This window comes from Elaeis guineensis, chromosome 11 (assembly GCF_000442705.2).
Source record: "Elaeis guineensis isolate ETL-2024a chromosome 11, EG11, whole genome shotgun sequence".
Lineage (NCBI taxonomy): Eukaryota > Viridiplantae > Streptophyta > Magnoliopsida > Arecales > Arecaceae > Elaeis > Elaeis guineensis.
This window is the reverse complement of record NC_026003.2, coordinates 16,816,159-16,840,825: the sequence shown is the minus strand read 5'-3', so window position 1 is coordinate 16,840,825 and position 24,667 is coordinate 16,816,159. Positions and strand designations below refer to the sequence as shown.

General features: G+C 38.1%; 1 protein-coding gene across 2 annotated transcripts in view; it reads left to right on the top strand.

Annotated features, from left to right (window-relative positions):
- Nucleotides 1-24,667, top strand: part of LOC105033845 (uncharacterized) — a 167,931-nt gene that overhangs the window by 48,861 nt on the left and 94,403 nt on the right. For both annotated transcript variants that reach the window (XM_019846787.3, XM_073246109.1), the window contains exons 9-16: nucleotides 751-827; nucleotides 907-1,024; nucleotides 1,554-1,637; nucleotides 17,450-17,545; nucleotides 17,642-17,743; nucleotides 20,757-20,825; nucleotides 21,335-21,430; nucleotides 21,507-21,614. In XM_019846787.3, coding sequence (XP_019702346.1) covers nucleotides 751-827; nucleotides 907-1,024; nucleotides 1,554-1,637; nucleotides 17,450-17,545; nucleotides 17,642-17,743; nucleotides 20,757-20,825; nucleotides 21,335-21,430; nucleotides 21,507-21,614 — 750 coding nt within the window. The remainder of the gene's footprint in view (nucleotides 1-750; nucleotides 828-906; nucleotides 1,025-1,553; nucleotides 1,638-17,449; nucleotides 17,546-17,641; nucleotides 17,744-20,756; nucleotides 20,826-21,334; nucleotides 21,431-21,506; nucleotides 21,615-24,667) is intronic.

The window sequence follows — 24,667 nt, the reverse complement described above, 5'->3', positions numbered from 1 at the left end:
CTAATTAATTAATTCTCTATGTTCGTCAGTATAATTCATTAATTCATGTTTCTATTACCTGATTATGTTCCAATCATTAAGTCGCATAGTTTTTCAATCTAGCTTTAATTGCAAGTTATGTGAAGTTTTGTCCTAAACTAGTTATTGTTATATTCAATTATTTAGTTTTCCACTCCGGTGGATTTTGCACTCAAAATGAGAACCCAATTTTCAGGTAATCTGAATGTTGGTTTTCTAGATGATCTGCTGATCTTTTAACTATCTTAATCATAACCATCAGCCCTTCTCTCAGCTGTTTGGGGCTTTGTGAAAATTGACTTTCTAACTAAAAGGCAACATAAAATGCTGGTTTCCAGCCCTTGGTGTCTTAACCAAAGTCATTGAAGTCAGCTATTTTTCTTTGCAAGAGTTCTATACTTCTATTTATATATTATTGCAATTATATATATCTTTGCACATGATTGTTCCTGTGTGTTTGTGTAAGTTTCTCTGCTTGCATACTTATTATCTGTCAACTATGTAATATATTGGACATGACTTCTTTTATTTTATTTTTGGGTGAGCTGGATACAACCATTCATAGTCACATGTATCTGGTGGTTCTGTAGACATCCGACTGTTCACTTCTAGCACAGTGTTTGTTTTTGTTAGGCTTATATAACCTTTTGGTTTAAACTTACCATTGCCGCTATGCTGTATTTTAATATTACCAATTGCATTGAGGGGTTAAATTTTGGTATTCAATTTCAGGCATCTGAAGAGGCTTCTCCAGTAGTTAAAATGCTGCGTCCTTCTGTTGTTCAAGGACATATATCAAATTTCTTCAGGTTGTTGTCTATCCATTGTGGTTGAATTCATATTGCTTGCTGAATGTTGTTTTTATCATGTATCAATTATCCTGTGCAGGATTTATGGATCCTTTGTCTCCAGAAATCCAAATCTTGTTTTGTGTTTATCACTGGCTGTTCCCCTTCTCCTTTGCTTAGGTCTCATCCGTTTCAAGGTTGAGACACGACCGGAAAAGGTATCATGTCTTGCTTCTGTCCCAAATTTTTATGGTTATGGAAATGCAAATATTATCTAGTTTATCATAGATGCTGTGTCAGTAGGTGTTTTGGTTCCAGTCAGATAACCTGTAACAACTATATTATATGTAATAACAGTATGTTCACCAAATGTGTTGGGGTCATTTTGCATCCTAAAGGCCAGCGTTTTGGTATTACTAATGCATAGCCTTTTTAGTTTCATATTTTATGCACCTTATGCTGCACTAATAATCTGGTGTGACATCCTGAATGTTTGAGATGTTATCTACATGAGTAATTTCTTTCAAGAAATAAAATTTGGAAAACCCAAGTTTTTACTTTTATGCTCTCAGACTAATTATAATGATTTTTAGCCAGGGAGGACATGTTTCTTAGATGATTCTAACTTATACCTCTTGTATCTGTTCTGCATGCATGCTTGTACATCTTATAAAGGCTCTTAATATTTGTTTTCCAGCTGTTTATTATAGCTATTTTAGTTTTTCTATATTCTATGTTCTTTTGCAGCTCTGGGTGGGCCCTGGAAGTAGGGCTGTGGAAGAAAAGCAATTTTTTGATAGCCACCTTGCCCCTTTTTATAGAATTGAACAGGTACTCGCTGATTCTTAGCTATGCTGTTTTATAGGTAGGTTGTATAACAACCATTCTATTAGAATTTGCTTATATTGAAGGAAGATCAAAAAATCGTTACCTTTCAGAGAATAAGACACAATATTATACTTGGTAGGCTTATTTTATTTTTAGATGTCCCTACATGATGAATGCGATCAACTTCTGATAAGAAATTCTCAATCAATCTTGTAAAGTGTAGTGCTATTTTTCTTCATGGAATCAGTGTCATTCTTTGATACCACTGCTATTTTCTTGTTCTACCTTTTTCACTAGTCAGAAAGGCACATTCATATGGTTGTTGGTCTATTCAGATCATGTTGCAATGGTACAAATACCTGTTCCCAAGGTTCACTGTTTTGGTATCAAGCCTCAAATCAGTACCATTCTATTACAGTTTCGATATGCAGTGCGGTAGTGTAGGAGATAGCATACCAAGTGTTGGTAGGGTATGAGATACCGTACCAATATGGTACACCTCGTACTTTGCGGTATGGGGCATATGATAGACCATGCCCGTTTCGAACCCCATATTGATTTTCTTGGGAGTGGTATGCTACCAATACACTACTGGTAGTTAGACCTAGACTGTTAGAATGAATGAGAACCAAAAGAAATTGGCAAGCAACTAGTCTTGTCAGATCAGTACAGATTGTCAGTACTAATTGGCTGACTGGTCAACTAGTAACATCATCTGAGGGTTTGTCTCAGTATCTTTTTGCTGGAATGGCATTGCTAGTTTTTGAAACCCTGCTAATACTAACTATTGGGTGAAGGAAAGCCAAATGCTATTAATTAGTGAAGTAGAAAATGGCACATTTAATATTTTATTTTTTAAACTATATTCCTGGCTGAATGCCGGTTCACAGATTGTTACTGTTTAAAGCTAGTTTAAGCGACAATGGTCTAGCCATTATTACTCATTGATTGTTTGGGGAATGTTGTCATAGACCTAAGAAGCGAAGGCATAAAATGGGCCAATTACACCGAACTGCCTGAACCTCCTTACCGAATCGAACCACCTGGAAATTGGGGCGATTCGCCATGGAAAAATGGTTTAGGCACTGAACTGGTGCGAAGAATCAGTGCGAACCACCTGGTTCCCATCGCTTCAGTGCCCAATCCAGGTCTCTCCCCTCTTATTATCGAAGAGAGCAGCTGTGAGAGGCTTCATTTGCTTCTCACACCTCACCACATCAAAATCTAGACAATTCCTTCAAATAAGCACTGATTTCAATAGGAAAATGCAAGATCCAAACCATTTTCAAGGTATTCCCACTCTCCTCCTCTCTATTTCTTTGTTTTCTTAGGCCAAAATTTGGCAAGAAAAATGGAAAAGTAGAGGTTGTGCCAAGATTTTTGATTTTGGCATGATTTCATGATATATTGTAGATCTATCAATGATCTACTCAATGAGACTAACATCTTTAATTTTTATTTAAATCTATAAATTTTTAAATTAAGAATACATTTTTGGATTAAAAATTTTAAAAATAAAATAAAATCCAAAAAATAACTCCAAAATTAGAAGTTTGTTTGGAGGCATGCAAGCCATCTTGTCCTAAATTTTGTGTTCATTTATTCAAGTTTAGATGCAATCATGTGCAAGTGGTCTAGACCCAAGTTTGAACGAACATGCCCATGAGCTTAAAAAAATATATGTAGAATCTATGGTAGGATTCTACATAGATCTGAACTCAAATTAATTTTTTAAAATTTTTGAATTTAATTTTTTTATTTTAAAAATTAAAATATATAATTAATACAAAAAGTATGCAAAACTAGTACTACATAGTAGATAATTCACAAGTATTTTTTGAACTAGAAAACGTATTTTTAAGAATTTATGACATGTAAAATTAATTTTAATTAAACTATTAAAAAAATAAATAATATAAAAAAATAAAAAATTAGTACTATGTATTTGATATTCAAAAGTATTTTTTGAAGCAGAAAACATATTTTTTCATAATAACAAAATTTATTATTTTAAAATAATTAATAAACTGATGTGCTTGATTAACATATAACTTTGTATCCATCAAGGAGAAAGGATCCAAAGTGTGACATAAGTTGGTATCATAGGTAAATGGTCTTGGATCGGCACCATTGGAGGTGCAAAACAAGAGTTCAAGGGAGGGGTTCATGATTTAGATCAACAGAGGTATAGCTCTTCTAGAGAGATTCCACCATGAGTCATCATTCATGATTTAGATCAACATGCCTTTTTTACTTGACACCATATTGAAGAAGGATAAGAATAATATGTGGCGAGTATTCTGGTTTCATTTCAGCCACATCCCAATCAATGCGATAATCAACATGTACCAAGGATTCAGATCCCAGCGGGACATCCTGTGGGACATCGGGATAGGATACTATCTCATATATCGGGATATGATTGTCCCGCCAGCATCCTAGCATTGTAATTGGGATATCTTGGGACATCCTCTGTTCCAAGCGTCAGGATGGGACGGGATAGTGGTGTATCCCATTCTATTAAAAGATCGAGACAGCTCTGTCCCACGGGATTTAAAACCTTGACATGCACTATAGGTCTATCATTTCCTCCATACAAGCTGTTGATTGGAATGTAGGTCCTCTAGGATCAAAGGACATCTATGGTAAGCTTTTTAACAATAATGAGCTATAGAAGTGGATTGCATCATATCAGACATGTAGCCTACATATGGACTGACAATGATGTGTGATGGTTGAACTAGTCGTATCTAGTGGAGCATCAACATCTTGACATACTATGACATGCTTTTTTTTTTTTTTTTCAAAAGTCAGTTGATGCTTCTGATCAAGTGCACATTGTATTGACCATGGAATTTCCTATCGATCCGAATCGGTTGGTACACCCCATATCGAACCAATCTGATTTGGCCCAAAAATTCGAAAAAGGCCCCAAACTGCATCGAATCGATCGGTTCAGTGCGGCACAGACTTGAACCACACGAAACCACATGGTTCCGGCTAGTTCAGCTCGGTTCGGGGTAGAAACGAGCCGCACATGGGTGCCGCACATGGGTGGGTTGAATCGAGCCACCCATGGGTGGGGTGTGGATGGGTGGGATGGGGGGGTGGGGTGTTTGGAATCTCTGGATGTATAGCCTTTTGAATGAAAGACAGAAAAGCATTTGCTTCTCTATCTTTCTTTCATTTGATTTTGAGCCGAAGAAAAAAAAGGAAACCACCCCAACGATCTGGATTTTTCACAATTTCATCGAGGAATCAACATATTTCAACCGAATTCAAGGTAATCTAACATTTCCTCAATTATTTTTTTCACATTTTTGTTGCCGAAAAATGGCAACGAATAGAAAAATAAGGGGAAATCATGCCAAAATTTTTGATTTTAGTATGATTTCATTATATGTTGTAGATCTTTGGATGATCTATACGATGATACTAAAATCATTAATTTTCATTAATTATATATTTTTAAAATTAAAAATATATTTTCAAAAAAATTATAAAAATTCAAAAAAATAACTATAAAATTGGAATATTGTGTAGGACGATTCAAGCTACTTTCAGTATAAAATTGGTGTCCAATTGTTAAGATTTTGATGTATGATGCGTATAGGCCTAATTTTGAATAAAATTTAAAAATAAATAGCCTTTAACATATGTTCATAGGCTTAGAAAAATATATGTAGCATCTATGATATATTTCTACTTGGATCTAAGCTCAAATGAATTTTTAGAATTTTCATAGTTAAGTTTTTAAATTAATTAAATAATAAAATATGTAATCAATTAAAAATATATAAAATTAGTAATATATTTTAACTAATTCAGAAGTATTATTTGAAGCATATAATATTTTTTTTGAATTTATGAGATTTAAAATTATTTTTCAATACAGAAAAATTAGATATCAATAAAAATTATGAAAAATTAGAAGTATGAAATATATTATTCAGATGCATTTTTGTAGGTTTAAATCGATTTGGTAATGATAATTTATTAATTTCATTCAATCATGATCAAACTAGAATACAGATGGTCCAACAGAGATCGAGCATGATCAAATTAGTAATATTTCACAAGAGTCAAAGTGGAGATCAATATATCATATTATTGAGAGACAAAGGGAAACTTGTAAGCCGTGATCATTTCTGTGTTAGGCATCTATATTTATATATGTGTACAAGGCAATTACAGGAGTGATTATAGGAAATCGAAATACTAAAATACCCTCACACACTTAAAACATACTATAATTTATAACACTTTCCCTCAAACTAGTGCATAGATATCAATCATGCCTAGCTTGTTACATATGCTAGTCACTCTATTTCCTACCAAGGCTTTAGTGAAAATATCAGCTAACTGGTCTCCAATCCGAACATGCTTTAACAAAATAAGCCCTTGTTGAAGCTTTTCTCGAACAAAGTGATAGTCCACCTCTATATGTTTAGTTCTTTCATGAAATACAGGATTATTAGCAACATGGATAGCCGCCCGGTTATCACACCATAGCTCCATAGGATGTGAACTATCAATACCAAGCTCCTTTAGTTAATGAGATACCCAAATGAGCTCATAAGTAACTTGTGCCATCACCCTATATTTAGATTCTACACTGGAGCGAGCCACTACACTTTGCTTCTTACTTTTCCAAGACACAAGGTTACCTCCAACAAAAACACAATACCTTGTTGTTCCTGCCCAGTCTGCATTAGAGTATCCCTCCACTCTGCAGTCACCCCGATTTTGATAGAGAACTCCACGGCCTGGTGCTTTTTTAAGATATTTTAGAATATGAATAACAGCATCCCAATGAGTAGTTCTAGCCTTCTAGGTGATGACATGAACTGACAGACTATACTCACTGAGAAAGCAATATCTGGTTGAGTCACAGTCAAATAGTTCAGCTTCCCTACTATCCAATATCTTTCCGGATCAGCCAGTACATCTCCATCATCACTTCCCAATTTCACATTAGCTATCATGGGAGTATCACATGGTAGACATACTTTTTTTGGGAAAGGAAGATGCCTCTCCTACTCCGAGACACTTCAATCCCTAGAAAGTATTTCAGCTCACCCAAATTCTTCATCTGAAACTGACTATGAAGAAAGGTCTTAAGAGCATGAATACCGATGTTATCACTGCCTGTTATCACAATATCATCTACATAAACTACTAGAAGAATGCACCCAGATTGTGACTGTCTATGAAAGACTGAATAATCATAAGCACTCCTCTATAATCCAAAATCACTCATTACTGTGCTAAATCATCCAAACTAGGCCCTGGGTGACTGTTTCAGTCTGTATAGTGGCTTCTTCAACTTGCATACCTTATCCGACTTCCCTTGAGCAAACAAACCTCAGAGGTTGCTCCATATAGACCTCTTGTTGTAAATTTCCATGTAGAAAGGCATTCTTAACATCAACCTGATGAAGAGGCCAATCATAAGTGGCAGCAAGAGAAATAAAGAGACGGACAGATGTGAGTTTAGCCACTAAAGAAAAGGTCTCGGAGTAATCTAAGCCATAAGTTTGGGCATATCCTTTAGCCACTAAGCGAGCTTTCAGTCGGGCCACAGAACCATTTGGATTCATTTTGATAGTAAAAACCCATTTATAACCAATTGCTTGTTTGCCAATAGGTAGTGAAACCAGATTCCTGGTATGATTTATCTTAAGAGCATGCATCTCTTCCTCCATAGCAGCTCTCCATCCAGAATAAGTCAATGCTTCAGACACAGTTCTTGGTACTGTAACAGAGTCCAGAGGCAACCAAAAGACTGGGAAAAAGGGGTCAAGTTATGATATGAGACAAAGGTAGAGTAGGGTAGGTATAGGATCTTTTACCTTTGTGGAGAGCAATGGGCAGATCAAGGCTTGGATCAGAAGGTGGTTGAGTTGGTGGCGGATCCAGAGAAGAAGCAGTAGGTGAAGGTGGTGAGTCATGTGATATGGTGGGCACCACAGTCATTTGCTGTACATGGTGAGAGTAAACCTGTGTAATAGGTGGCCTAGATGGAGGAATAGAATGTTCAGATGACTCCGAAGATATAATATAAACAAGAAATTCATCATCAGACTTCGGTGAAGAAGTAGAGCTTGGAGTAGTTGAAAACAGAGTGGATTCAAAGAAGGTAACATCTGCATATATCAAATATCGACCCAAAGTAGGGGAAAAACATTGGTAACCCTTTTGAGTGTGAGAATACCCAAGAAAGATGCACTTAAGAGATCGTGGAGCAAGTTTTTTCACCTAAGGATGAACATCTTGCACAAAACATGTACAGCCAAAAATACAAGGAGGTAAAGTAAACAAAGCATGAGAGGGCAAGAGAGTAGAATAGGGTATTTGACCATCGAGGACAGATGAGGGCATGCAATTAATGAGGTAAAAGGCAGTGGAAACAACATCTGACCAAAATTCTTAAGGAACTTTCATATCAAAGAGCAATGCTTTAGTTGTTTTTAGTAGATGACGATTTTTTCTTTCAGCCACCCCATTCTGTTGGGGGGTCACTACACATGATGATTGATGTATTATGCCCTGTTGTGAGAGAAAAGTAGAGAAAGGAGCTGAAAAATATTCTTTTGCATTATCACTTCTCAAAATACGAATGCAACAACCAAGTTGTGTTCTAACTTCAGCACAAAAGGCAGAGAATATAGAAAATAATTCAGAACGATTCTTCATGAAATAAAGCCATGTAACTCGGGAGTAATCATCAACAAAGGTAACAAAATACCGAAAACCAACTTTAGAAGGTGTAGGACAAGGACCCCAAACATCGGAATGTATTAACTTAAGAGGGGATGCTTTTCGTTTATTTATCCTAGGCAACTATGGTACCCTATGATGTTTGGCTAACTGACACGGCTCACATTCTAACTTAGACAAAAAAATTAAGATTGGGACACAATTTCTTCAAAGTTGACAAAGAAGGATGACCGAAGCGAGAGTGAAGCTGAAGAATGGAAGGATCATGAGCACCGGTACAAGCAACTGATCGGGGCACATTCTGAGGTGTGTCAAGTACGTACAAACCACTGAACTCACAACCTCTACCAATAATTTGCTTCGTCCCAAGATCTTGAAAAACATAATGGGTGGGATAGAAGTGAATAACACAATTAAGAGCATTGGTAATTTTACTGACATATAAGAAGTTGAAGGAAAATTGAGGTAAACACAAGACAGAAGAAAAAGTCATTGAATTAGTGGGCTGAGCAACACCACTTCCAATAACTGAAGTGGTTGAACCATCTGCTAATGTAACACTATATAGAGAAGTAAAAGATGAAAGAATATCTATATTACTAGTCATATGATCTGTAGCACCTGAGTCAATTTCCCAGTTGCGAGAAGTGGTAGAGAGGCAAGCTGTAGGTTTACCTGTCTAGACAAGTGTAGTAGTAGAAGATGTGGTAGGCTGCTGAGATCCAAGAAGTCGAGTAAGACGAGCATACTCGTCTGCAGATATAGTTACTTGTGGCTCAGGTGTCAGTCCAGTAAGAGCAGGTAGTACTCCAATAGGAGTGGTAGAAGTGGGCAGAAGACCCTCCTGGGTGACTGTGAGTGAATCTCTGTCCGTGCATTTGTGGAAATTTTCCATTCAGCTTTGGGCAGTTCCTCTGAATATGTCCAACCTCACTACAGCCAAAGCATGTAGGTGGACCCCCATTGCCTCTTTTTCCCCGTCCCCCCCTTATACCGCCCCTTCCTTCTCGACCTCCCCGAGTGCTATGAGAGGTGGTACTCACTAATGCTGATGCATCTGGGCTTTTGGAGATTTCTCCAGTATTATCCTTACTTGAAGAAGGCGAGCATACGTATCACCTAAGGAATTTGGAAGCTCATTTCCTAGAAGCAGTTGAGTATGAATTACTTCATATTCAGTGTCCAAACTTGTAAGGAAGCATTGCACAGCCTGAGACTCCTATTCTTGCATCTTTTGAACATCACTCGTGATAGAAAACATAGCTCTTTTCTCTTTAAAAGCCCGTTTCACTTCCTTGTAGTACTCAAAAGAGTGTCCTTCCCTTCTGAGCAGCTCTATAGACACTTTGCATCAGATTATGAATATGATTCAGATCTTGCTTACTACCATACATGAATTCAATGTACTGCATGAGTTCCTTCACTGTGTCCAGGTGGTTGATTGAGATCCAAACTGATTTTGTCAGGGTCTTTTCAATCTGATTATAGAGCCTATAATCCTCCTGAAGCCATAGCTTCCTAGCCTCTGCATCTTTTTCACTTGGTGGATCCTTAGTCAAATGATCTGTCTTGTCTACACTCATTATATAGCGCTCAATGGTTCTCTTCCATTGGAGATAATTCTCCTTGCCTGTTAACACCCGATCTGTTATCTTAGAAGTAGTGATAACCTCTATTACAATCTTCTTGTCCATCACACTATCAACCTTTCCTTCTGCACCACTACCTTCAACCTTATCTCTGTTATTTCCAGCCATGTTGGCCTCTATATCCCCTTAATTGGCCAACCAGAATTCTTAAGAGAATAATCAGCAAAGCAAGAGAAGGAAAACGAAAATAGAACACAGAACCTGATCATCGGAAATAAGGTTTGCGGACTCGGTATCGGAACCTATGCTAGTTGCCAATCTATATGGTACGGTACCGTACCGTACCGAATATAAAAAAATCAAAAAAATTCCATCCAACAGCACAAAAACAAAAGAAAACCGGATCGAACTAGATCCGAACCGTGCTGAATTGGACCAAACTGTCCGATATCGGGTGGTTCGGGCTGATACCATATCGAATTGATCGGTTTGGTCCGGTTCAGGCTATTTTTCGAAAATCCGATCTGAATCAGATTGGTTCTTCGTCGGTACGGTATGGAGTGTATCTATCAGTTTGGATCGGTATGGAATACCATGGTTGGTAACGTGCCACGCTCTTCGCACCATCACAGCACCTACCATCGGTTACCGTAGAGTTTATCCACCACCTTAGGTCTCACTGTGGTTTCTTCACTGCTCTGCGTCCCATCTTATGCATCCTACACCTGGGTGGCTACCACTGCATGCGCATGTTACTGTCTCTTGTGCGATCTCTGTCAGATCGCAGCACCTATGCAGCAATGACCCTCCTTGGTTGTTCTTTGCATAGAGCAGCGACCTATCCTAGGTCGCATAAGAGAGGAAGAAGCGCAAGAGAGAGGGTGACATTCTTACACCCTCAAACCAACTAAAGGGAAACAAAAAAGAGAAAGAGATGAGACGAGCCATAGAGGAAAAGAGGGATTAGGGTTGCCGCATTAGGGCTGCCGCAGAGGAAAAGAAGGGGGAAAAGAAGGGTTAGGGTTTTCTCTCTCTACTTTGATACCATATTGAGAGAGAGAAATTTGTAACCCGTGATCACTTTTGTGTAAGGCATCTATATTTATATATGTGTATAGGGCAATTATAGGAGTGATTATAGGAAATCAAAAGACTAAAATACCCTCACACACTTAAAACATACTATAATTCATAACACATGATGGTCAGGGGTCAATCTGATTAAGTAATTTAATTTAAACTAGATCATTTAAGATACAAGGGTTTGATAGAGATCAATAAAGGCTAGATCCTACAATGCTCGTCAAAGACTCATGGATATGCTGCTCAATCAATGGGATGGTTCCAAGTTTGTCTATCTGGTCAACTTAGATTCGAAGCGATTGGATTGGAGACCCTTCACTGTGTTCATAAATCAAATAAAGAGAATATCAAAGGAGAGAGAAATTAATAAGATGGAGTAGGGCTGATCAAGCGACAATGTCCAGTATCCCAATCTATTTGATCAAGGTGATTTCATCAAATCATAATTGAACTAGTATACGATAGTTTAATAAAAATCATAGGTGATCAAATCTGATGGTACCTGATTTGGTCAAGATGGGTGTCAGCATGCTTCCCGACGATGATAGATCAGGACCCTCCACTAAGCTTAATTAAAATCATTAAGAGTCTTTTCGAAGATCCAAAAAACACTCAGAGAAAAACAATTTAGATAGATAACTTGTAGAGAGATAAAGTGAACTTTTCTAGTGAATTAGAGAAAGAAACTAGAGAGAGTGGAGAAAGTGGGAAGAGAGGAAAGTGAGAGGAACTCTCTCTTTTTTTTTCTTTTCCTACCCTATTTTCCTTTTTCCTTTTTCTTTTCTTTTTTCTTCTCTTCTTTTCTTTTTCTTCCTCTTGTTGGTCCCTTGTCATAATATGGGACCTTGGATTGCCCTTCTTTCTCGAAAAAGGAGAGAGAATTAGCAGCTGATGGCCGTGGTCAGGGATGCGGGCCACAGTGGCACATGTGGTACCCCATCGGGTGATTGGTGATAGTGAACGCTGCTGGATATGGAAGAAAAAAAATGGAGGAATAGAACACCTCTTTCTTGATTAAAATGCGATGAATCATCGGTCGGCATCAGACTCCATGGACCATGGAAGATAGAGAGGAGGATTAACTAAAGGTTTGAAGGATCCTTACCTCTTTTCTGACGGTATTTGGCCACAATTTTTGATGAACTTGAGAAGAGGAAGATGGTCCTTCTTGGTGATGATTGGAGGCTGACAGTGATGGATTTCACGAGGGACTTGGTCCCTTTAAATAGAGGTGGAGGGGGAGGAGTTGGACTCCTCCCCGTGTCGATCTTTGACTTCGATCGGGAGTCCAATAGGAAAGAGACTTCGATCGAGAGTCTTCTTTCTCTCTTTTCTTCCATCGCTCTAAGATTCATGAGGCTTACACTAGGTTTGGTTTGGTTTGGTTTGCTACTAACTACTTGCACTTGATAGCCTCCTTAACATTAAAAGCAGGATTGTGTCATATGCTTGTCAATGTCGATGGTAGGAGAGCGGATTTGTGAAAGCCAGCATTGAGGGGAGTCATGTGGAGAGCTTAGTGATAAGCCAGACATTCTGGCAACGGACCAAGAATATATTGAAGGCTATTAGGCCGTTATACAAAGTGCTTTGGACCGTGGACAGTGAGAGGTACCTCCTAATGGGCTTCCTATCATATAATGGAGAGGATACTAAAGAAGTAGATTAAGGATGCAAATCCAAAGCATACCCTAGTGTACATCAACATCGTTAAGCAACGGTGTGACTACCTGATGGATAGGACTTACATCTAGCAAGCAAGAAATCAAAGATATTGAAAATTTGACTGCTCCTGTATTTATATAATTTTACTTAGGGTCCGTTTGGTTAGGGGTAATCCGGCATGGAAAAATGAATCTCATGTCAGATTATCATGTTTGGTATGAAAAATGGAAGAGAGATGGTAAAAAATTGATGGGCACTATGTTTATTTTTCGGAGAAGGTAAAACAATTACCATGGGGGGTTGTATTTGGTAAATTTCTGAGGGATGGTAATCCATACTTGAGAAAAATATCCCTAGTAAAGTTGCATATGTAATCATTGAATTTGTTTTAATATCTTTCCAAATTCATTCAATAAAGAGCTTTAGCAAAAAAATGAAGATGGAGATGGCACTATGAAAAGGGCTAGATAATGATAGTCAATTAGTCATTATATAAAAATTAATTGGAGATGATAATGCTATCCTAGTATTAAAAAGTTATTTTATGTTGAAGGGTATATTTATAAATTTGGACATATTTTCATATAGATTTACCTCCAACCAAATGTAGTAATCTTTTTCCATTGCCATTTTTCAGAGTAATTTTTCCACCAACCAAACATAGTGAAAGTTATTTTCCTCTGCAAACATTTTTTCAGATAAATGATTCATAGGAATTGTCAAATTATCCCGTAATCTAACATTCCCAACCAAATGGACCCTAAAATAATTTCGGACTTTATTTGCAACTTACTACCTAAACCTAAGATTCCACTACATCTTACCTAGGATTGACATGGATGAGGAACTTCTAACTATCTTACGTAATGTGATATGTAAGATTGAGTCTAATCTAGAAGTTGTGGCTCTATATCTATGGGAGGTAAGTTAACTTAAGTAGCATGCTTTTGTTAACTCCATCTTCAATCATTAACATATTGTAATACGTATCTTTTTCATGGATGAAAATATTTAGGAAGGGCACTTACTGCTTTGGAGTCTCGGTAGTTGTCATAAGAAAAGTATGAATCCAGGGATATCAAGTATCAATGATAACAATTACTTGACATTAAATAGTTACTAATATGATACTATCTTATATATGTAATTCTCTTCAATGCTTTTGCAGCTAAATAGTGGATTCATTTTGGTTTGTCGGTGAGAAATCTTAAGCAGCTAGCCATCCAGATCCTCTCCTAGATTGCCTCCTTAAGTGGCTGGGTGCAACTGGTCCACTTTCATCTTTATCCATGGTAAGCAGATGAACCGTCTGACATAGAGGCACCTCAATGATTTTGTATATGTTCACTATGATTAGAGGTTGAGGCTGAAGTGCATTCAGAAAAAAAGTGGAGCTAAAGTACATGGATCTAATTCATAATGCTTTTGTTCAGGATGAGGATGATCCCATGATCCAATAGCTTGTGGGCCAGTATTAAGAGCCAAAGCTTAATGAGCTAGGATTGCCTCATGACGGGCCTATTTTGTAGCCAATGAAGCTAGGGTGGATGTAGAGCAATGAGCAGATTGCAATATTCACTTCCAACTGATCAGTCAGAGGTATAGGGGTCATTGGGGAGCCAATCATCACATTACTCTATGTCTGAGACATCCTCCTAGAGATATAATTGAGGTGCTTAAATGAGGCCACCATGCTACCTTGTTGACTCAGCCAAGAGGGCAACATCCATTCTTCCAATATAGATAAACAAAGAGGGGCATGAGGGGAAAGCAGGCAACTGCTCAGTGCAGTTTGAAAGGAAAAAAAGGCAGTTGTAACTTTGATGGAGAGAGTGGAGTCGGTTTTCTCAGATTCAGAGATCATGGAGAGTAGCAATGATAGTTCTAGTGATCATGGATCTAGTGGCCAAGGAAGGAGTGGAGGACATGAGACTACCATTTATTAGACAGCCCTAATGTGGTCCTTGATTCACCAGTGAGTTCCAATTTGTGCATGCCACATAAACTAGGGATGGTATGCGAGCTAATAGAGCCCATAAGATACAATTGCATATAGATGGGTTTCTCAAGGTTGTTTAAGATAGGACACTACTACAGATGACCTCGTAGGTGGAGTAGGATCCATAGACGTATCAAATTCCGAGTTGTATGTTAGATCCTATTGTCCATAGCCACAGGTAGTCTATGACCTGTATGGATACAGTTTGGCGCATTTGAGGTATCGTCTTTTAATGGCTACTATCCTACACAATCTAGAGCATCTTATGGGTTGGATTTTATCGCTGGCATATTTGGATGGTCCCCTCCATATCTGTATTATTAGCTAAAGGGCACCTCTCAGAGCTAGAGCTTCAGTGAGAGATTTAAGACTTTTTATAATCCAGAGAGCATACCATATGGGATGAATGTATAAGACTACAATGCCGCTTATTTAGAGGGGTGGGTTGATATGCCTCCTAAATCCTAATTATGATAATGATCCAGATAACTACGAGAGATATTGCCACTCAACAAGATTCTAGATGTTGGTTCATATATTGTACTTTAAGTACATACAATTGATTGTCTGATTTTATGTTTTGTATCTCACTAATTGATTTTAGGATATATCATGTTGCTTCTTCTAGCGTGCAAAGCAAGGATTGCTCGCTTTTTTCTTTACATTTCGATTTTGGCCCGATGTTGGTGGAAAAGGCTGGAGGTAACAAACCCGATGGCATAGATTTTTTAGGTTTTTCCCTCTCCAATATGGTATTGTTCGTTGTAATGCCATGGTGATGCAGAAAAAATCACTCCTAAACATCAAGAAGCATTTTTTAGGGTCTACTAGGGTGATAGAAACATTAAAAAAACACAAAAATCATTCAAAAAACCAATAAAAATGATTACTTTTTATTAAATCTCAACAAAATGAAAAAGCAAGAAAAAATGGCGTGTTGGTTCCGAACCAGCATGCCACAGTGTACCAAACTTCTGAACCGGCATGCCATATTGTACCCTGTGTCGGTAAAGTACTGGTTTGGTACTATAACGAATCGGGCGCCAATAATATGGGTCCCGATATATGTTCGGTTAATCTTGGGCCAATATATTATTAGATTATTTCATGAACTTGAGTCATTTTATTTTTTTGATTGAGGGGCACACTTGATTAAGATAAGATGGTGGGACGTTCTCTATTTTTAAAAGGTTCCCTTGTTGATTTGCTAAAGAAATGCTTTATTTGAACTAATAGAGTTTGGCTATTATATGTATCTAAATGATAGGAAAGATGAATTTACTGGAGGATAAATTGGCAAGCAAGGTATGCTGAACCGGTACCGCCGGCCGTTTCGGTCGGCCGATGGTATGGTTCGGTATGGTTTCATATCGTACCGAACCGACGACCCAAATCGAAAGAAAAAAAGAGAGAAATAGAGAAATAGAGAGAGAGAAAGAGGAAGAAAAAAAAAAGAGGGAGGGGAAGGAGCTGGCGAGGCCGCCGGACGGCCTCCGACTGGCTGTCGTGGCCGTCGGAGGGTGCAGTCCACACTCGCGGCGCCGCAGGCGTGAAACAGGGGCATCCCCTGTTTCGCAAATTTTTTTAAAAAACATGGTTTTAAGTGAAGTCGGCAAACGATTTGCCGGCTTCACGATAAGTTTTTTAAAAAAATTCTTAAGTCGGCAACTGGGTTGCCGACTTCATAAGTTTAAAACAAAAGAAAAAAGAAAAAATCGAAACAGACGTCGTCTGTTTCGAAAAAGAAGGGGGCGGAGCCGCGGAGGGACTCTGCCCGCTCGACCGCTCTCAGGCCGTCGGCGTCGGCTCGTCGGCCATCAGGAGCCTCGCAACGGAGGCACCGTCCGTCCGGTAGGTTTTCTGCCCCCCCTCCGAGCGCTCTCTCTCTTTTTTTTGCTCTGTTGAAAGCCCTATCGGGCGATACGGGGCTCGGAAGCTCTCCGACGGCCGCAGTCGGCCACCGCCGGTCTCCGGCTGCTCCCACCTCCCTCTCTCCCCTCCCCTCTCTCTCTTTCTCACTTTCCATTTTTTTCTTCTGTACCGCCAGTGTACTGATTTTACCGGTTGAATCGTGCCGGTTCTCCACCGGTCCGGTACGAGATGGGGTGTACCGGCCGGTTCGGCACGGTATGGCAAACCTTGTTGGCAAGAGAAAAGGTTAGTTTGCATTCTTATATATTTGTATGGATTATGTTATATAGTGAGTTAGGGTAGTTGCTACTCTTTGTTTTCATATCATTAGTAGAATAATAAATGCTTTTCTTTTGATAGTTGTACATTGCTTTATAGTGTTTTTGTATTCAAACTCCTTTACGTATTTACTTTGTGCATGGCTTGCTCTACTGGACTGTACCATCTTGTATAGTGTGCGTCTTACTATAGAGTATTGAACTATTGATACTTGACATGTTCCCTGTATCGAGTTGGTACCAAGGAATGTACCATACTAACAATCAGTACGAGGTGTACTGGCGGGTAGTAGTATGTTTTGTATCGACAGTGCAAACCTTGCTTTGATGCATGTATTTTGACTTCTTTTTCAATAGTACATTTTGGTGAAAAATGTCATGTGCTTTTGATGTATTGTGAAACTATGACATCCATTTTAATTTACACTGATTAAATTGATTGTGATGAATATAAAACCACATCATGATATACATTTGATAACGAACATTTCAGTCTCTTTTTCATCAGACTTTTTTTTCTGTTTCTTCTGGGGTTAGTTCAGTGTTAATATATGGTTGTTTTTGTTTCAGCTCATCTTAGCCACTGTTCCAGTTTCAAAGCGTGATAAGCCGCCTAGTATTGTGACCGATAAAAATATAAAGCTGCTTTTTGAAATACAGAAAAAGGTGCTCAGTATGCAAACAATTATCAATGCAATTTTCCAACTTCATGTAATATGGATGCTCATTTCTGATTTTCTGTTACTTTGCTTGCTTTGAAAGATTGATGGTCTACGGGCAAATTTTTCTGGGTCTATGGTATCCCTTACTGATATTTGCTTGAAGCCACTTGGTGATGATTGTGCCACTCAGAGTGTACTACAGGTGCAGAATTTTTTTTAAAAAAAAAAAAAAAACTTTCTTGTCTTTTTTTTCTTATGAGCTTAACCAAGCATGTTTGTTTGGGGAGATGAATCTAAGTTTTATGTGCCTTGTCTCTGAAGTTTGGCCTATGTCTGTGTTTCTAAGTTCTGAATGTTTGGTACAAACTGGCTTACTTGTCACATTTTCTGTTTTATGTTTAACCTGCTAAAATTTGATATTTTTGTGTCGGTCTTGATGTAGAGAAGTTTATATAAAGAAATCTATTAGCGTCTAGAAGAGGACTGAAAACCATGGATTGTTGGAAATTTGGTTCAGAGCTCATTTTTCAAGTTGCCCTGCAAAGATGAGATTTGGATGCACAAATGGAAGGGGGCATGATTCTAGGGATGATGGAACAAAGATCGTTTATGAAAGTAAAGTTAGAAGGAAATGAATACCTTGCTGTCCATTCAGTTCAGATTTTTTTACTTTTTTTTTTTTTTCAAAATCAAATGAATTAATGACCTGGGATTTCTATCTGAAAGGAGTTATCAAAAAGCATCCATCCTAAAGTTCTGAGATTTAAAATTTAGAGATGAACTATTAAAGATTACATAAACAGAGATTTGAATGATTGTTTTATAGCTGATCTATATCTTTTATAAATATTTTTGTGGAACTACTAATGTACCAATTATATTGAGTATTGACAATGATTCCAAAATTTCTTTATGGAAAGTACTTTGTATAGAAGTTTGTGACATATGTAACAAATATATAGGTGATATAACTTCATTAATAGAAACCAATTTTAACAATATACAGCATTGTTCATACTTCGTGGGTTGAATGAAATTTAGATGTATCATATAACTTAGAAATTTAGAAAGCTGTGAAGGATATTGCTTATTTGCTTATACTGTTTGAGTGACATCAATATCTTTGTAATATTGAATATGCATCATTGACTCCTGTGATAGCTTAAGCTTTTGGGATCTAGTGGTTAGGCAACATGGTAATAGAAGTCATGAGTTCAAATCCCATTCACCATCCTTTGTTCATCGTCCACGGGTGGTCACCCTTGTTATGACTGAAATAGGGGCCTCTTTTTTTTTTTTTTGCTGATTCCCAAGTGAAGTGCCCTGATCTTAGAAGAGACAGCGTTACGAGCCATTCATGGAAGTGGTATTTTTTTTACGACTATGCCACATAATGGGTGTTGACCTCCTCAAAAAAGATGTCTAGAAATAAGAATTAAATAGCTTTCAAGAGAACTATATGATTCAATGATCTGATTAAATAATATAATAAGACTTACTATAGTATGGTTTGGGAGAAAGTTGTAGGATCCACTCGGACGCTATGGCAGAAATGTGTTAAATATGCTATTGATCAAATTCAATGATGAATATTGCTTTACCCACTCCAGCTCCCCCAAATAATCTGACTTTTCTAGAATATACATCCCATCATTGCTAGACCAATCCATATGGTTCGAAGAATGGTGAGTTAATAAGGATTTTTTTTTCAATAAACGGGATATTAAGATCAAATGAAGAAATCATTTACTTTCTTTTTTGATTACCTTCCTCACGTATATATAACACTGAATCTATTCAATGTCTAAAAGGATTTACTAATCCTTAACTTTTCAAGGAATCTTTCATTAGCGGTTGTGAATGTACTTTTACAAGAAGGTTTTATTGAAAGTGTTTGGAAACATTAGAAAAATAACAAATATTTCTTGGTTGAAAAAGAACTGTAAATTTTTTTCTCAAAATTTGGGTTTTGGGTACTAGTCCAAACTGGTACGAATAGGGATAAACTGATGAAAAAACCCTTATTAATGATTGACAAGGGACATTTTGCATTCCTATTTTCTTCTTTTGTATTCTTCCATTCTCTCATTCAAATAAAAAAGATTACATGGAAAATATTTTAGGGAATAAAAAAATAATGATGCATGGTAGAATTTGAAAGGGTAAAATAGGAATTGCTTTGAATTTGGAAACAAATAATGTTTGTGTTGTATTAACGGGTGATGGTTTGATGATATGGGGGAATGTCCATAAAATAAATAGTTGAGTGTGAGAGCCAAATGCATTGAAAGATTCATGTTTGGTTCAGGAAGAGATGATGGAAGTTGTGAGAGCAAAATAACACCTTTTAGTAGATCAATACAGTCACATGGATCATAAATGCATGAGATGGCTCCATGTTGTCTGATTCATCATTTGTAGTATGTTTTTTCTAGATGTTTTATCATTTTGATGTCCCAGATATAGCTAATTTTTTCTTTCTTTTTGTAGTTAAATATGACACTATTTGCTATTTTAGGCAATAGTGTTAATGTTGACAATCCTTGTAGGTTATTGAAATTATATCCTATCTATGAGTCAAAGACATTCATTTCAGCATTTTCTGAACCATCCCGAACCAGACGGTTCAGGCCATGCCAACTGTACTGGTAGGAAACCGGTCCGGTTTCGGCATGGAAAATGGCACGGAGGCCGTCTCGGAAGGAGGGAGAAGAAAGAGAGGAAGAGAGAGAGAGAGTGGAGGGGGGAGAGGAGAGGGAGAGGAGGAGAGGGCCTCCGGCGACCATAGGAGGCCATCTGAGGCTGCGCCGAGGGGCCTGAGTACGGCCAAGGCCAGAGGAGGGCCTCTGGCCTCGTCTTGTGCGAAACAGGGATTTTTTTTTGGGTTTTATCGTGCAAAGTGAACAAACCCGTTGCGGACTTCATCTATTTTATTTTTTTTAAATACTCCTCCCTCTCTTCCCCCCCCTCTCTCTTCCTCTCTTTCTTCTCCCTTCCCCTTCTCTGCCCTGTCGGTTCAGCCTGGCATGAAATGGTATGAAACCATACCGCTGGCTGGTCGGCATGGCCGTCGGTTCCGGTTCAGCGCTCCTTGATTCATTCACAAAATACTCTACCTTTTCTTGGCAAAATAGAATGCTTTGCTCAGTTATTTATAGATTATGCTTCACTAAATGCATCTTCTATCTGATTAGTAGAAAATTATCTTTTTCCAGTATTTCAAAATGGATCCAGAAAATTATGATGGTTATGGCGGGGTAAACCATGCTGAATATTGTTTTCAGGTAAATTCCTTGTACTTTATGTTCATAGATATTTTTCTATTCTTGCTCCAAGTGCACAGCATGCACTATTACTATTTCACAATCGTGATTATCCATATATTTTCATCTTAATTTTGTTTATGCACTTCTGCGCAATTGCCTGTCCATCCAATGTTCTGCCATTATTTATTTTTTTTACTGGCCCCCTTGCTGCCCGATTGCAAGATTGTGAGATGCAAAGAAGTTATTTTCATCTTTCCGACTGTTCATTTCCCTGATGTGATTTTATCATAATGCACTAGTAGATATGACTATATGAGTTTTATTAATGCATGCATAATGCATCTGCTAATTATTCCAAGAGACTATAAAACACAAAAGTATTTTGGTTCCAGTTATTGGTTTTCTCTGGATAAATTTTAATTCTTAATTAATCATATAGTAGACATGCTTCACTTCACATTTGTATTGACAATTGTGTTTACTGGCTAATGAATACCCTTGGCTGATTGCAAATGCGTGGCCATCAGCATTACTCTTCTGCAGAAACATGTCTGAGTGCATTTCAGGCTCCTCAGGATCCAGCGACAGCATTAGGGGGATTTTCCAGAAGTAACTACTCCGAGGTATTCTCTTGGCTTTTTTAACATGTAAGCTGTCTTCTATACAAACTTTGCTTCTTAGTACGGGTTCTGTTGGTAGGCTTCTGCTTTTGTGGTGACATATCCAGTGAACAATGAAATTGATAAAACTGGCAAGGAGAATGGAAAGGCTGTGGCTTGGGAAAAGGCTTTCATTCATTTAGTAAAGGTTCATGCTCTTCCTCCTCACTGTTTATGATGCCATATGTAATATCACTAGTGCTACAATGCTGTTGTATAAAGATGCTTTCAATACCTTAAACTAGTATTCTTGCTGGTGACCACAGCAAGATGTTTGATTAACTTCTTACCTTGTTTATTGAGCCTTCCATTTAGTTGCACCATTTATTTGTACGCAAAACCAGTGGTTTGAAACTTATCAAATTGAGGGAAAGCAGGCGACTCATGATCATATAAACCATCCATCATGCTTAAGGTTTTAAATCTCGTAGGACAAGGCTGTCCTGATCTTTTATGGAACGGGATACACCGTTGTCCCACCCCATCCGGACACTTGGGACAGAGGATGTCCCAAGACGTCCCGATTGGGACGCTGGGACGCTGGCGGGATGGTCCTGTCCCGATATATGAGATGGTATTCTATCCCGATTTCCTGTGGGACGTTCCGCTGGGACTTGAATCCTTGATCATGCTTATCATTAAAAGGTCAAAAACAATTAAAAAGAGTTAGTCCCCCTAATCTCTACAAGTATGTAGGGAGTATCCTTAGCTTATGCGAGAAGTTTTGTGATCTTTTCTATTAATTCTTTTGAAACTTAAAACTTGAATTATGTATTCGACATGTATCCTGGCCATGTGCAACAAATATCGGTACTTGATACATGCTGGATATGTCCAAAGTGCACTTTGAAGTTTGAAGTAACATGGTATATATATCTTAGAATTCGCAATTAGTAATAGTTGCTGCATGTTCGCTTTGTTGTAGAGTGTGAAGGAGAAAGGAGCAAATGTCTTAATAGAGGTTATGATATTGTTAGTATGCCTATGTCATTCTTCAGCAATTAATCCTGTCTTTTTATACTCTTGTGGTTGTTTGAGACCAGCATTCACTGAACCGTCCCGAACCAGGCCATTCAGGGTGTTCTGAGCCGTATTGATTGCAAATTGGGAGGATTCGGTCAGCCAAGTTGGAACACCGGATGAGGGAGAGGGAAAGAGAGGGAGAGAGAGAGAGAGAAAGGTGGGAAGGAAAGAGCGGACGATGCTGTCGGAGTGCCAGTGGTGGCTCGTCGAAGGGCAATGGGTTGCCGGCTTCATTGTGGTTGGGATTTTTTAAAAAAATCTCGTGAAATAGGGGAATCGGCCTTTTTTCATGCCTGCAGAGCCGCAGGCCATGATTTCGCCATTCGACAGCCACGGTAGCCAATCGGAGATCCTCTGGTGGTCTCTCCGCCAGCTTCCCATCTCTTCTTTTTGTTCCCTCCCCCCTCTCTATCTCTCTCTCAATTGAGACTCGACGGAGGAAGTGGAGGCCTTGGCGGCCATCTGAGCGCACTCGCAGCCCACCTGTGGCCACCACCGATGTCTCCTCTGGCCACCCTCTCCTTTCCCCTTCTCCCTCCACCTCCCCTTTTTCTCTCTTTTCCTCCTCGATTCCTTTCTTCACTTCTACATCGGTTCGCACCAGTTCGGTCTAGTACAGACATGTATCGACTTATACTGCCGACCGGCTGGCACGATCTCGGTTCTGGTTCTGCAGACCTTGTTTGAGACCAAATACACTTCATGAGATATGAACCATAATATCTTAAAATATGGGGTTGCCTGAACATCTAAATTGTTTTTGACATTACGATGATGAAACTACAGTGCTCCCTTGAATAATAGTCTTTTTAGCTTTATTGTTCCTAGTTTTTTTACTTTTGATGCTTAGTCACATGCAAGGTTCACCATCTCGGTACCAAGCCTAGTGTCGTCGCCGGTGCGAATCTATTACTGTTTCGGTACAGGGCTGGTTCGACGTATCGAGTGTTGGTACATCCTCTATACTGCATACCAATATCGAGCTAGTACAGTACGATATACCTTGTACTACCCAATTTGGTAAACCTTGGTCACATGCTTGAATTCTTTCTTTGTTTGATAATTTGTCTGTGATAGACTTATTGACTCCTTTGTGAATCTTCCTGAAGTTTCAAATGTTGTTTTACTTAATCCTTACTGCCATTGTTTATCCAACTTCTACTAATTCTCTGGCATATGTTTTCATGTATCTCCCTACTCTTTGACAAAATGTGTTTAATATCATGAGAACTCTCATCTTAGTGCATCTTTTCATCATCACCTAAAATGTAGAGGGACCAATAGAACTGACAATTAGTTATAACCTGGTTACTAGTAAGGCTTGGCGATAAGTTTTGCTCGATGATGATTAGTTGCCACATGTCATTGTATACAAGTGGAAAGAATTTGGTGGCATGGTGTAAGCTTACTAATGTGTGTTGTTACAAGAATAATCATATTCAACGAGCAAGCATATTAACTAGGGCTGAAACTAGATCTGATACGGATCGGGTACCAGTATATCCATATCCATATTTGTTTTGTTTGATGAATACATATATGGATATGGATATTAGTCAGATACATAAATTCATATCTATATTTATTTTAAATGGATATAGATACAAATCGGATACTGGTAGTATAGACATAAATATGGATATAAGTCGAATAATTAAAGTTGATGACCATAGAAACAAAGATATTACTAAGTGGATGGTAAATCAAGTCAATAGAATGTTATTGTGGCTATATATTTCCCTTAAAAATTCTGTGATATATAAAATTAAATGGGCTTACAAATAGAATTAGATATTTGGATATGGATTGGATGGTTGTTTATCCATATCTATATCCATTTTTCTTTGACGGATATAGATATGGATATGGATATTAGTTGGATGCTCAAATTTCTATCCATATCCAGAAAGATTTGGATATGAAAATGAATTTGGACAGATGTTATCCGGTCTATTTTCACCCCTAATATCAACTAAAGATAGTTTGGAACTTTGGATGAAGAGTCACATGTACGAACAACATTTTTCCAAGCATCACAATCTTGGTATTGAACTACATGTCGCTATGAAACTGGGTATGGTACTAGTATCGTACCTTATTGTACACCAAAAAGTATTTCTTTCTCAAGGTTTAAAGATTCCTTTAGTTAGTTTTTAGTGGAAAATACCCCGAGCATGA